The sequence below is a fragment of the Onychostruthus taczanowskii genome, unplaced genomic scaffold, assembly GCF_017590055.1.
Source record: "Onychostruthus taczanowskii isolate IOZ18803 unplaced genomic scaffold, ASM1759005v1 scaffold155, whole genome shotgun sequence".
Taxonomy (NCBI): Eukaryota; Metazoa; Chordata; class Aves; order Passeriformes; family Passeridae; genus Onychostruthus; species Onychostruthus taczanowskii.
Genome location: NW_024498741.1, coordinates 504,675 through 519,391, shown reverse-complemented (window position 1 = coordinate 519,391; position 14,717 = coordinate 504,675). Strand labels below are relative to the sequence as shown.

General features: G+C 46.6%; 1 protein-coding gene across 1 annotated transcript in view; it reads left to right on the top strand.

The window, feature by feature from the left end:
* Positions 1–13,698, top strand: part of ZBTB40 (zinc finger and BTB domain containing 40) — a 30,415-nt gene extending 16,717 nt beyond the window's left edge. Inside the window, 6 exon segments of the mRNA XM_041399132.1 lie at positions 423–518; positions 521–564; positions 9,796–9,887; positions 9,889–9,977; positions 12,337–12,421; positions 13,695–13,698. Of these exon segments, the coding sequence (XP_041255066.1) occupies positions 423–518; positions 521–564; positions 9,796–9,887; positions 9,889–9,977; positions 12,337–12,421; positions 13,695–13,698 (410 nt within the window).
* Positions 13,699–14,717: the final 1,019 nt, after the last annotated feature.

The following is a 14,717-nucleotide window of genomic DNA, read 5'->3' as shown; positions in this document are numbered from 1 at the left end:
ATCATGTGCTGGCCAAGATCCTGGAGCATTTCTGCCTGTAGCCGGAGGTGTAGCTGTGCAGAGCTCTCCCCACTGCTGCCTGGAGGGCTGGATTAATGGCTGGCAGCCAGTGTGAGTACAGCTGAGGCTTGGGGTTGAAAACTTATTTTTTACTCGAGTTTGACACAAAACAGTGGCCTTGCAAACCTGGTGTTAACTTCCAGCTTGCTTTATGGCTTTGTGCTCTGCTAGATAAATGAGACATTTTCCTTTCACAGAGTTTAAAGAGAATAGTAAAGTGATCTTCCTCTGCTGCTTGTACTTGGGATAAGCTTTGTTATTCACTTAGATCTTTCAGAGAGTCTCCCTCGCGTCAGGAACCTGTCAGTTTCTTCAGACTGACTTATTTCTTCTCTTGTGTTTCTGAATATTTTTCCCCACAGAAAGCATAGCCAATGAAGGGATGCTGACCACTCACTTGCTGTGCTGCAGGGAGGAGCTGATCCAGAGCGTGATCCAGCTGAGCCCCATCACAGAGTTTTGGAGGCAGTAGAAGAGGGATTCCTGACTGCTTCAGAGAAACAGGTAAAAAAAATCTGAAATAGGCAGACTTTGTGGATAGGGTGGTGTGTGTGTGTCATCAAGGCAGCATCATACACATGGTTTACCAGATGATGGGCCAGCCTCACCTGGCACTTCCACCTGCCTTCTGCACAGTAGCAACTACACATGTATGTGGTCTCAGGTCCTTTTGTGCTGTACTGTGGGAATAGTGAAAACTGAGCAGTGAAGGCAACCTGGAGACCAGGATCAGTGTCAGACTACCCTTGCAAGGGGAGCCTGGGCCAGAGGAGGTACCTAGTACTCCTCATACCCTGCAAAACCCTTTTTGGGAACAAAGACAAGGCTCTATAGGGGAGTTTGAACAGAACCACTAACCACCTCTCTGCTACCTGTTTGTCAGTTCCCGGTCATCAGCTTCCCTTTCAGCTGTCTCCCAGCTTTATGTCATTTTTGCAACTCTTACCACACAGTTTCCTGCAAGACTAGAACATCCCCTAAATAATTTGGTTTTATTTTTTATGTGTTGCAGGCAACAGTTGGTGGGGAGGACTGTTGCATTCCTTTTCTGTAAGAAACTGCACTCTGTATGCTGATTTGCAGAAGTCATAAAGGACAAAATGCTGTCTATAACCTGCTTTCCTTTGTGTTTGAGGGGAGCTAGCTGTGTCCTGTGCAGCTGGAAATTACAGGGTGCCCTCACATGCTGTGATCAGGATGCAGCTTGACTTCCTGTCCTGGTTTGTCACGTCATTGAACTCCCCTGACACAGGATTATAGCGAGTGAAAAGGTGTGCTCAGTGGCATGAATGATCTCTGCTTTCTGTCTGAGTAAGCCTGACCAGAGCCACAACAGGTGGGCTGAGAACTTCTGCCCAGCTCCTAATCTTCTCAGTTAAGGTCTCATGGTCCCTCACTATTGGAGGTTACCAATATTACTGAACAGGACTGCCTTGGTCTGTCTGGTCCCAGCTGCCGAACCAAATAGGGGCACCTGTGGTGTTTTCTCCCCAGAGACGCTGTTCAGTACCTGTGCTTGCAGCTGAGCATGTGGAGACAAGTCCGGGCACACCCTGAGCTCCAGTGCTTGCGGGCTGGAGCTTGCTGTTGAAGAGGGTCATTCCTCAGGCCTTCCTGAGCTGGAGGAACCTTTAAGGTGATGGTGAAGGAAGGAGTGGGTCCTGATGGAGAGTTTTTAATCCAGAGTTTTTATTTTGGGCTGCATGGCCTCTGAATCTTGCAACAACTCCAACAGAACTCCGACCGTGTGGTGTTCTTGCCCTTTTACCCAGGGAAGAGGGGGAGGGGAGGGAACACAGGGACCACCAACCAGGTATGGGGGGAGGAGGTTGAAATGAATAAATGGGGCAGGAGATCTTTCTCCTTTTTAATGCCTTTATTAAAAAGAATCAGCTCAGGTGGGGAGAGATTGACGGGTCACTCCCACGCCGCTGCTGCTCCCAGGAGTGGCATGGAGGAGGAGGATGATGATGATGGTCTGCAGGCAGAGCTGGGGCTTCCGTCCTCAGGGGAGATTAGGAGATTCCGTTTTTTTTTGGTTTAACATTTCAGGTTGTTTCTCTAGTTAACATCTTTAAGGTTAGGGTGAGAAGTAAAAAGGCTCTTAGCAGGTACTGGATTAAGTTCCTTGTCCTTAGACATCACTTAGGTCTCTTAAGTCTATGTTGGTTCGTTGTTTTTAGGGGTTTTCCTGGAAAACTGCAAAGTTTGGTGAAATGTATTTTCATCTGCATACTAGCTCTGATGCCACGCCCCTGCCCTGCTCACTGCGAGGTCTGGTGTCACTCCCTGGCAAGCATCAGGGGGGCAATGGCTAATCGCCAACCATTAACAGGCAATTGAAGAAGAACTCTCAACAACAGGTGGCTGCAACATGAAGCTAATTTAACAGCAACTGGTTCAACTTGTTTTAACTCTGCAACCTTAAAAAAAAATAGATAACTTTTTATTCATAACAGGGATCTCAGGTGAGAGGGACACCTGGGTGGGCCAATGGCCCACCAGGGAGTGGAGAGCATCCTTTGAACCTGCCAATCACTCGATGCCTTCTGGAATTTCTGGGTTGATAGACAGTGCCCAGCAGGGGTCAAGGGTGGGGGAAAGGAGAGGTGACTGACACCTGGGGAAGGATCTGGGTAACTGAGGCAAGCCATGACATCACACCGCAACACCTCACCACGTCCAGCATGGGGAATCACTGAGAACAGACACAGATTGGAATAGGGTACCTAAAAAGGTATTGCCAACAGAAGCATCTGTCCTGTCTTTGTGGGCTGGGGTGTGACTGGTGTGACTGGTGACTGACGAATTTTTGCATCTGAAAGCACACAGCTGAGCTTGGAATGGAGATATCAGAGGAGAGAGCAGGGTATAAGTTCAGCAAACAAGTTGGCATCTGCTGGGGGCATTGTGGCTGTCAGCAGAGACCCATGTGGGGGTCTGGAGCTGAACTTCATTAGCGGTGGGGAGATTAGGATCTTCATATATGCCTGTTCCTGTTGCAGTACAGCCTTTCTTTTAAATGCTTCACCTTTTCCCTACTCTCTTCTCTTTGTCTTCATAGAATTAGGTGGTTAAAATTCAGCAATTCTTTTTCTCCCTTCACCTTGAAAAAACCAAACACAACACCCCAATAATAAACCAAAACCATTCTGCCATTATAATTCTGCTTCTTGGGAACAGGATACACTGCCTGTGATTGCATCATCATGTACTGCAGAGCTCCTGCTTCATTTGGTGGAGGAGCAGTGTTTCTTTTCATCCTCGCCAGTCACTGTGTGCTCCGTTTGCTACAGAGCCCCCAAACCCTGCTCCGAATATGAAATCCTACTCCTCTCTATGGGATCCCTTCATACTCTTGGTTCAGCCCACAGTTTCTATCAAATAACAGATCTATTTGGGGAGCACTCCAGTGAGACTGTGGGCAGAGCTCTGCCCTCCTGCAGTACAAGAAAACAATAGGAAATTGCCAAGTGTAGACTGACCGTGGGGGGGTTTATTTGTTTAATTCCACTCCTTCTCCCCCAGACAAGTGGGAAAGTGTTTAATTATTCCAGAAGTTAAACTGATTAAAATGATGGGCCCATGGCATGTATGCAGGTGGGATCCCCGGTGTCTCAGGTGTAGGACTGGGAAAGCAAACATGGAATTAGCAGCCATCTCTGAAGGTTTTGTCTTATCTGGTTCATCCAGTGTTGCACTGGAGCTCTAGGCTGGCAGGGATGGAATCTAGTTCTCCAGAGGTTCATAAAGATGAGGCTTTAGTTTTTCTTCTCACTGTTGTGTGTCATTAGCTACACACTTATTCAGCAAGACAAGTATGAGTTTCTCATGGAACAGACTTTTTTCCTGGCAACTGGGTTCTTTCTGTACCTGGTCTGAGCTGTACAATGGAGCAAGTTTGATTTTCTTTGCTGGAAAACCAGTACGTGATGTTTCACGAAGCATCTTTGTCAATCTCTGTTTTTTCTGGATAACTTTTGAATCTAGCCTTTCTCTTTTTTGTGTGCTTAACTTCTGTGGCTTTTTTGGTGTTTCTGTAATTGGGAAGGGGTAGAGGATTTGAATACAGGTTATCACTTAAGAGAAATGAAGTGGATACAGAGGAAGAGTGGATAACTTCTCCTGCATGGTGCACCACACCGCTTAGGTAGTTTCAGAGTTCAGAGTGATCAGTCCACAATACAGCACTGAACCCAGAAAGTCAGTGTTAGAGTAGGTAGTAGAAACATCCTTCTCCTGCATGGTGCACCACACCGCTTAGGTAGTTTCAGAATTCAGAGTGATCAGTCCACAACACAGCACTGAACCCAGAAAGTCAGAGTCTTAGAGTAGGTAGTAGAAACATAAGCCCTTTCCTTCTGTTTAGGCTCTCTTCTAGAAGGCACCTGGGTATTCTGAGCTATGTGGTTTCTCTCCCTTTTGACTCCAGTGCCTGCAAACCTTGATGCTCAAACCAAGCTGCTTCAGAGCTCAGACAAGTATTAGGGATAGTACAAGCAGGTTGTTGGCCACTGCAGGAATCTTAACTGGGTACACTGGGGATGGAAAAATCCTACTGCAAGCAGAATTGGGGGATGTTTTCTAATTGTCTCACCTGGTGGTGTCAAAATAAGTCTTATAATATCACCACTGCATCTCCCACTGCCAGGGACATCTCTTCTGTTTGGGAGCAGTGGTAGGTTACTGCAAGAGCTCCCCAAAGGATGCTGCTCTTGTACCTCTTCTTGTGTTTTTTCAGAAGAGGACTTCAGACTAAGGGATCTAGAGGTAGGTTGGTGTGAATTGAAGGGGAAAACACATCAGCAGGTTCACTAGCAGAGTTTGGTCTATAAAAGGACAGATCTTTAGAAATGAGAGAAACTAATTAAGGAGTTCAGGTGCTCATTAGAGCACAGGAGGAGCTGTTGGATTAGTTTCTTTTATGTTTAAGGTAGGGGAACTGTCTGACGTTTGCATCCTGAAAGAGAGAGAGGATCTTATATGAGAGGTTATATACCTGAGTGAGTGAATAACTTGAGGAAGAGCTTTAGGATGTTCAGGGAATGGCTGAAATGTCTGACAGGCAAACAAATGTACTGTGGAGCTATGGAGAGGCTTGTGGCACATCGGGCGCTGGGCATCACAGCAGATACTGTCTGACCAAAAAAAAAAATAAGGAGAGGAGATGACCTGCAAATTCATGGCTTAGCCTGGAGCCTGATCTAGGAGAAACACAGAAACACACATTTCCTGCATGTGAAGGAAAATCACAACTGAAATGACATCTCTCAACAATCCATTAGGACCAATCTGAAAGCCTTCTATGATGGCAAGGCAGGATGGGTTGACAAGGGGAGAGCAGTGGATGGTGTCTACCTCAGCTTCATCAAGGCTTTTGATACAGTCTCCCGCAACATCCTCGAAGCTATGCTCAGGCAACGTGGTTTAGATAAATGGACAGTGAGATGGATCAAGAACTGGCTGAATGGCAGAGGGTTGTAAACAGTGGAATAGAATCCAGCTGAGGGTCTGTAGTGAGTGGCGTTCTCCAGGGATCAACACTTATTCAACTTATTTATCACTGCCCTGTATGAAGGGATAGACGGGCCCTGAGCAGGTTTGCTGATCATACAGAACTGGAGGGAGTGACTGATATACCTGAAGGCTGAGCTGCCCTTCAGCAGGACCTTGATAAGCTGAAGAACTGGGTGGAGAGAAACCAAATGAGGTTCAGTAATGGCAAGTGTGGGGTCCTGCATCTAGGGAGGGATAATCTCCAGTAACAGAACAGTTTGGGGGCTGAATTACTGGAGAGCAGCTCTGCTGAAAAGGCCCTGGGAATCTTGGTGGGTGACAAGTTGTCCATGAGCTGGTAGTGTGTCCTCTCAGCCAGGAGGGCCAGTGGGATCCTGGGGGTCATTGGGAAGACTGTGACCAGGAGGTCAAGGGAGGTCATCCTGCCCTTCCACTTGTCCCTGGTGAGGAGCATATGGAGTGCTGTGTCCAGTTCTGCCCAAGAAGGACAAGGGGCTACTGGAGGGGGTCCAGCAGAAGCTACAAAGGTGATGAGTGGCCTGCAACATTTCTCTTTTGAGGAGAGACTGTGGGAGCTGGACCTGGATAGTCTGTAGAAGATGGAGAATGGATCATTAATGCACACAAATATCTCAAAGGGAGGTTGCCAGGAGGATGGTGCCAGACTGTTCAGTGGTGCCCAGTGACAGAACAAGAAGCAATGGCCATAAAATAAAACATAAGAAGCTCTACCTCAACATGAGAAAGAACTTCTTTTCGTTGAGAATGGCAGACAACTGTAACAGGCTGCCCAGGGAGGGTGTGGAGTCTCTCTCTGGAGACAATCCAAATCCCCCTGGATGAGTTCCTGTGTCACCTGCTTTGGGTGATCCTGCCATGGCAGGGGGGTTGTACTAAATGATCTCCAGAGGTCGCTTCCAACCATAACTATCTTGTGATTCTGTGAACAGATGGGAAGAACTGACACCCGTGTCATGCAAGTGACAGAAGGCTGCTTACTTATTGTTCTCCAAGCTAAGAGTGGTCCCGACAGTTGATGAGCAGGACCAGACATTTTGGAGAGAAAGGCAGTGATTTGATCTCTTTGGGACAGGCAGGAGAGCACATATAGGTCAAACTTGTAAGGGAAAAAAAAAAAAAAAAAAAGAAAAAGAAAAAAAAAGGAGCAAATGCAGTAAAGGGTGTCATCCTGTTCTGCTATAAAAGGGGGAGGATTCATCTGATACATTTCTTGGACAAAAATAAAATACAAACGCAGCAGTATATCAAAGAATTGTTTATTGATAAAAAATGTTAAGTGTTCCTAGTAAGGCGGATAGGAAAAGGAGCAGAGAGAGGATAAGAAAGAAGGAGAAAGAAACAGAAGACAGGGACAGCGTTACCGCAAGAAGCCAGGTGGTCTGTCGGCATCAGCTTAGCAGGCAGAGCGTGTGCTGTGAACCGCGCTGCGTCTCCGTAGCTCCTGTGGTGGGCTGGGCATGAATTTCGAGCAGTAGCAGACTGCTTGTTCCTTCCGTCGGGGAGAGGGGGCTGCCGTGGCCACGGGCACCCCCCTGGAGCAGCCACGGGTTTTCAGGGTCGGGGCGCGGCGGCCGTGGGCGATGGCTGCGGCTGGGTGAGGCGGCGGCGACAGGCCGCTCCCCGCAGTGCCGGGCTGTGCTGCGGCGGCAGCGCAGGAAACACAGCGGCAAGCGGACCGCTGCTGCGGGCGCGGCTGCGGGCAGGCTGGGCCCGGGAAGCACGCGGGCCAGCTGGCTGCAGCAGCTCCTGCTTCACTGGGGAGGCAGCAGAGCACGAGGTCGTCGCGATGACAAGCTGGTTTTTCGGGAACGGTGAAGCAGGGAAGCAGGACCACAGGGAGGGAAAGGCGAGAAGGAGGGAGAAGGGCTGAGCGGACCCTACAGGCAAACCCCCGCTCCCTCCAAGATACCCAAAGAAAATGGGTCCTGTTGTGTTGCCGTTCCTCCCACAGTCTCATGTTCTGGGCATCCTTCACGGGCACCCTTCCGGGCATTTGCCCCGCTGGCAAAGTGGCGGGGGCGGTGTCACTGACAGTCCGACCGTGGAGCCTTGACTGGCTGCCAGGCGAAGCCTTCTTGGGGACAGGGTTGCAAGCGCATGTACAGCCTCTATAAGAACATAACATATGTTGAGGCATAAATAAGAATCAGATTGGTCCCTCTCAGGTGTTCACTAAATTGCTTCTGCTTGACCTGGGTTCTTTATTTGATGAGGTAAAAATGCCTTGGTCTAGATCTAGAGCAAAGCATTTGAATTTCATGTACGGAAATTGTTAAACTAGGAGAAACAGTGATGCTAAAAAGGATGCATTTCTTTGGTAAACATCTGCAGGTTGTGCTGAAGGCAGGACTCACAACTTGTAGCAAGGTCACTAGTGGAATTCTTGATACTTAATATTAACACTGATCTTATGGACACAAAAATACCACGGCATGTTTAGCAAATCTTGATAATGAGCACAATCAAAATCTTTTGCCTACACAGAGGAGGATTTGCAAGAGAGACAAGAATGAACTGTGTTCAGTTTTGGGCCCCTCATAACAAAAAAGTCACTGAAGAGCTGAAGTGTTCAGAGAAGGAACACAAGGAGTGGCTGAGGGAGTTGGGGCAGCTCAGCCTGGAGAAAAGTAGGCTCAGGAGGGACCTTCTCACGCTCTGTAACTCCCTGAAAGGAGGTCCAAGCCAGGTGGGAGTTGGTTTCTTCTCCCATGTAACAAGTAACAGGATAAGATGAAATAGCCTCAAGTTGTGCCAGGAGAGGTTTACATTGGATATTAGGAAAATTTTCTTCACTGTGAAGGTTATCAAACATTGGCATAGGCTGCCCAAGGCAGGGATAGTGGAGTCACCATCCATGGAGAGGTTTAAAAGATATGTGGATGTGGTAACTTGAGGACATGGGTTAGTGGTGAACATGGTGGTGGTGCTAGTTGATGGCTGATCTTGATTATCCTAGAGGGCTTTTCCAGCCTGAATGATTCTATGATTCTATATTCCATTAATCCAATTCTCCAGTTCCATGGCTGGAGAGCTGAGTAGTGAGAACTGACTGATGTGGTGGTATGAAGTGAAGGGTGTGCATTGGGTGCAGTAATAAGAACTAATAGTAAAGACCTCCTTGAAAACTTCTATTCCAGTCTGGTTCAAAAAAGGTGAATTCATACTGGAACTTGACAGATCTACAGTGGGAAGTCCAGGGGGGTGTAGAAGCTGTTTCATAAGAGGAGCTGCCTTATTAAGACAAGGGGAATGAAGACTGAGAGGGAATATGATCATGCTCTTATAATGAAATCAAAGAGGAAGGGTATGGTAAACACCTCAGAGAGTTTAAAAGGCTTTTAAAGCTAAAAGATAATATTGGCACATGAACAGACATACACTGGCCATGAATAAATTTCAGCTGAAAATTAGAAAAATCAGCAGGGGAATGAGGCTGTGGAATAGCTTACCAACCAGGGGAAAGGGAGCAAAAATGTAACTAGTTTTAGGACAGATATTAATCATTTTATTGCTAGGACTCTGTAGTGCTTATTGACATCAGGGAGCTGGACTGGTGTCCTGCAGAGGTTCTGCTCAGGAGCACAGTGCTGGTGGAAAGGAGGTCAGCCTGTATTTGACAAGTGCCTCTCCCTTGTAGGAGCCTTCTAGGTATTTTACTGGCTTCGTAGAGCTTTTCCAAACTACTGCAGTTGCATCTCATATAAGAAATGTTTCACGTGGCCTTGTCACAGAAATAATAATTCAGTTAATGGGTGCTTATTTAAATAATACGAGTATTTTCTTCTGGCCATCAATTTTTTGATGGCAAGCAGAAAAATTGCAGAGACAAGTGAAACGAGACTGACAGTTTTAAAAAGTATTCGCTAAAAATATTACATGAAATGTTGTTTTGAACACTCTCTTTAAGTTTACTTTTGGGGGTTTTTTAAAGTAGTTTTTGCTTGTCAGCCACTTCCAAGAGCTGGACTTGGTGGAAGAACCCACCAGGTTTGTTTTCAAGGTGTCATGTCTGTTACACCTCAGCCATGTTTGGGTGTTCTGTAACTGCCACCCTACAACCCTTCCAGTTAAATTGTGTAACCAGTGGGTAGGGATCTAGTGCAGTATTGTGGTACTGTTGCTGTTTTTCTGATCTCTGTTCAGATCCAAGAGTTCATAGGATGCTGTCACAGTTTTGTGGCTGTTTCTTTGTTACAGGTAGCTTTGGATGGCTGTGAAGGCAGCTCTCAGAGGGAAGCCATGGACAATCTGATCAGGAAGGTGGATGAAGAGAAAACCCTGGAAGTGGAATCTTCTGGAGGCTGTGAAAGCATCCTTCCCTGGACTCCAGCTTCTGCCAGACAACTTGGTGGCAAGAGCAAACGTCTCTGATGGTAAAGGTAGGAGTAAACTAAACTTCCACTGGTGACTTTACTGTATGGTAGTGACTGCCTTTGAAAACAAATACCTAAAACTTCCCTTAAGCTGGAGATGTCCTGATGTTAAATACAGTGTCTTACTTGGAATTCCTTGTGATTGAGGAAGATGGGGTTGAAAATTTATTTGGCCTGTGCTTCTTTCCTCGATCCAGGTAGCATTTCTGCTTGTGTTGGTCACTGACTCATGGTCTCCTGTGTGGAGCAGAGTGTGCTGATGGAAATCCTACACTTAGTGTCCCCATTACACATCATTCTGTTGGATGACTCCTCTTACTCATTTTGGTGGGATTTTATTATTTGCTGCCTGCCTGTGATGGCTCAGGGACTCAGGAGCCCCCATCTTTTGCCTGGTGGGACAACCTTCCAAGTTTAGGTGGGTTTAGGCACACCCTGAACAATTCAGATCAAGAGACCCAGAAGTCATATAAAATTTAAAACTAAATTAACATGCAGTGAAATGTAAATGAGGATTTAATAGAAAGCAAAACTGCACTCATAATGCTGATAATTTCCTCTGTAGCAAATATTCCCAACAGGCACTTGGCTTTGTCATTTGTTAAGCATGATTGCTTTCTCAAAACACCAGATTCCCAGCATGGTTAATTATCTCGTGGTAATACCCATTCCAAGGAGGAGCATTACTTAATTACACAGAACTGAATTTCCTCAAATTGCAGTTTGAACAAACAGAAGCACAGATATTTCTTATGATGAAAATGAAGAGAGAGAGGATGATTTGACTCTGCTGGCAACTGATGAATTAACTGGTGGTACCTTTGGTGTCCCATGCTGTCCAGCTAATAGGGAGCAGGAGGTCCTGCACTGTGGCACATGGCATGTGCTGGTTCTCGAGATCACCTTGGCATGGTGGCAGAGCAGTGAGTGTATTCATAACAACTCACTTTTGTGTCATAAAATCCGAAACATTCCAATGGGAGAAGAAGGAAAATATTTCATCTGTGAATTTCCCTTGGCTTTGCTGAGGATCAGATTGATGTCTCCAAGAAGCCTTTTTTCAGGGAGCTGTTCATAGTAGCTCAGACTCTTCCACTGAATATCCCCTCAGCCTGCTAGTGCTTCCTTCTCATCCCGGAAAGTTTTCTCTTCTTACATGTCACTGTGTATTCTCTGGGTCCCAGAGACTTTACCTTTTTTCCCCAAGCTGTGCTTCCTGCTTTTCTCCCAGGTAGTGCTGTGGGAATGATGGATTGTTCTGGTTGATACCAAACCAGAATGATTAAAAGACACAAGCACAAAAATCATGCATGAATGTCTGGGATGAACTACAGGTTTTGGGTTTGGTTTCTCCCACTGAAGTATAACTGTGCATCTTCTTCAACTTAGTAACTGCAATGGTAAAAAAATCCCTTTCAGATTAATATATTTGCCAATTTCCAATTTTATTTATCAAGTGACAAGTACAATCCTAGATTACTTTTGAGACACAGTAGATTTTGCCCAAGTCTCTTCATTATCCTGAATAAAACTCTTCTTTATTCATTATCTGAATAAAACATGTCCTGATGCTGGGGTGTCTTTAAAGAGTTGGGGTTTTCTTCTGGAGTCATCACTTTTCTGATTCATCAAGGCAAACTCAGCAGATCCAGATTAGAATTAGATAGAAGAAAGGAATAAGGTTAAAGTTGCAAATTTTTTTTTGTGTAAGAGGGAGAAGAAAGTGCTACAGCTGCTCTGCAATCGTAAGTCTGGTTTGTGTGCCTTTAACATTTTAACCAAGGGCAACTGAGTTCTTGATTACCTTGGACCACCTGAGTGTAAAATGTTGGTGTGTTTGGCAGTCATACAAGAGCATGAGAGGGACATGAGCCAGGGCATTTCCAAGCTCCTTCTTGGTGGAGTGGATCAAACACTGACTTACAGACCTCCTACAATGAAACTCTGGTTAAGAGTCAGTTTTTGTGATTCCAGGGTATCAGAAGAAGCTGGTAAATGTCTTGAGGTGTTGGCGGTGTTGCCTTCACAGACAAGGCCACATGTTCATCTGCTGAGCACTGAGACTTTCTTCCTCTGGGCTCAGACTGGGACTGATACTCAGGAGACATTTGGGTTCCGAAGATGCATTTCTGTTTGCATTTGGGGGTAGAAGATATTCTGTATTGTCTCTGCATTGGAGAAGTTCTGATTTGTCATGTTCGTCCTCTGCTTGAAGGTGAATCCGGGTGTGCTGAGCATATGGCCCTGAGCATTAGTGACCTAGGGAGGACTGGGTGCCTGGACCTTTCCTGTCTCCCCTACTTTTGAAGCCCTTTGAGAAGGTGCTGGAAGCTGAGCTGTTTGTTTTTCCATTCACTGAATTCAGGCAAAGGGAGCCCAGAGGATTATAGGGCCAAAGTGTTGTGACAATACCAAGAGAGCTTTGTGGAGCTCCTGACAGACAGACTGAGGTACTGCTGCACTTATGCAAGCAGATACAGAGTTTTCATCCCCATCTGGGGGGAAATACTGGAATTCCTAAGGACTTGATTTACTATCTGCCATTCTGGGTTTGGGGCAGTCCTCCAGCAGGACTTGGTTTAATGATTCCTTAGTATTCTGTAGTGGGAGTGAGGCAGGGTAATGTATATGAAGCTGAAGATTAGCAACTAAGAGTGGCTGATTTGGGCTCTGAGGAGAGATGCTTGTTCACGGCAAGCTGAGGGAATGCCTGATGTGTTTAGGTTCTAAGTGGTCACCACTTCAGTTGCACTGTGAGCCAGGTCTGCAGCAGGTGGGAGCAAGGGCAGGCTGGGTCTGGGTGAGCCTCGGTCATGCCCTTGTTCCTTTCAAGTCAGAATATTCTGTAGTTCTCGGGGATTCTGTGTCTGAGTGTGATGCAGGAAGCAGGTGGATGGCGTCCCTGTTAGTGTCTCCCTAAGGGTCTCTCCAAGGTGATGGAGCAGGTTGTGAGTAGCAGGTGGTGGTTTCACCTGCCTTGTGTTGGAGCAGCAGTCCTTGTCTGTCTCTGCTGTTTGGCAGCTGCTGATGGCTGTGCAGGAATCTGCATCCCTGAAACTGTTCATGAAGTAGATCTAGAAACAACCCAGCTCAGAAGTTTTCTTCCTCACAAGTGTCCTCCTACTCTTTCCCTGAGTTTCTCCTGCTGCTGGCAGCAGCTGCTTTCTAACTCCTCATCCCTCCCTGGCCAGTAACCTCTTTTCTTACAGTGGCTCTCAGCACCCATGTCCTTGGTGTTTTCCAGCTATAACTTTTCCAGTTATAGCTGGAAAAGCACTTTGGAAAACACAGCTGCTTTGCTTGTGGCTCTGTGTGTGCAGGTTTTATAATGAGCAAACCTTTGAGAGCTGGCCACCATTCTGTGGTAACAGTCAGCTGGAGGCACATCAGTCTGAGAGCCCAGGGCTGATCAGAGGTCTCTGTGCAGCCACCATCCTCTCCTCCCTATAGCCTTGGCCTTCAGTTTTCCTGCTTTAAAACCTAAACTGTGCTTGTACCTCTGAATTGTTGTCAAACTCTCACACAAGTGTGAGGAGTAGTCAGTTTGGTGGTCTCTGCAGCAGAGCCTGACTTTGTGTGCTGGCCCTGTGAGCACAGAGCTGGGGTTCACCTGCAGCCAGGTGCCTCCATCTGAACTCCCCTCTCCCCTCTGTGTTCTGACTGGAAAAACCAGTGCCTCTGATCCCCCGTGCATCCAGCCAATTTTCATGTGTCTGTCCTCAGATGAGGCAAATTGTGCCTAGGAGTGCCTGTTCTCTGCAGAAGTTGGAATCTCTATAACCATGGAGAGAAGAAATCCTGAGTCTTGGGAGAACCATGCCTTGCCTTTTGAAGTTGTCACTGTCTCTTTCAGCAACATACTTTGGAAAACCTGATCTTCTTGCCCAAAGTTGGACAAACAGTGAGAAGGAAGGTCTGCAAGTACCTCATGCTGGCTGTCAGTGCTGCAGTTAGTACAACCAGAGCTTGAATGTGGTAGTTTTCTGTGCCATGAAGAAGTCACTTCTGTTAACAGCTCAGCTTCGGGTTCCTCTTGGGTTTGTGTTCTTAATACCTCTGCTTTTTATTTTCACCTTCAGCAGCTATCAGTGAGAACACAGCCATTGAGATCATCCTGTGGCATCACAAGCTGATCTTCAAGCCATCCAGCAAAGAGAGGACCTGAAGGGCTTGGCTCTGGGGTAGGCAGGGCTCAGGGAAGCAGTGGAAGAGGCATGATGGGATGTTCTCATAGTGGGCATGGTTTGAGGCTCAAAGGGTGGACAGGTCCCAGTGTCCCCTGAGATCAAGGGTCATTGCTTAAGCTGGGGAAGCCATCCAAATTTGGAAGTGCCCCCTTGCTGAAGTGAGAGTGTGCCGGATATTTTATTGGGTATTTTATAAAAAGGAGGGCCTACAGGAAGGCTGGAGAGGGACTTTTTGTAAGGGCAAGCAGTGACAAGACCAGGCCAAAATGGCCTTAAGCTGACAGAAGGCAGATTCAGATTAGATGTGCAGAGGAAAGGTCATGGCAGAGCACACTCTTCTAGTGCAAAGATGACCATGACAATGCAGTTTGTAGTCCCAGACTATTTTCTGAGTTAATTTTCTTAGAATGCTTTAATTTGGTCTTGCTCTGTATGCACTTTACAGATAAATACCTCCCTGTGAGGGTCTGACAGCAGAAGTTTGTTAACTCCAGAACGAATGCAGAGCAATAACCACATGTGAGTCCTGCCCTGAGCTGTGGGAGGCTTTCCAGCTGAG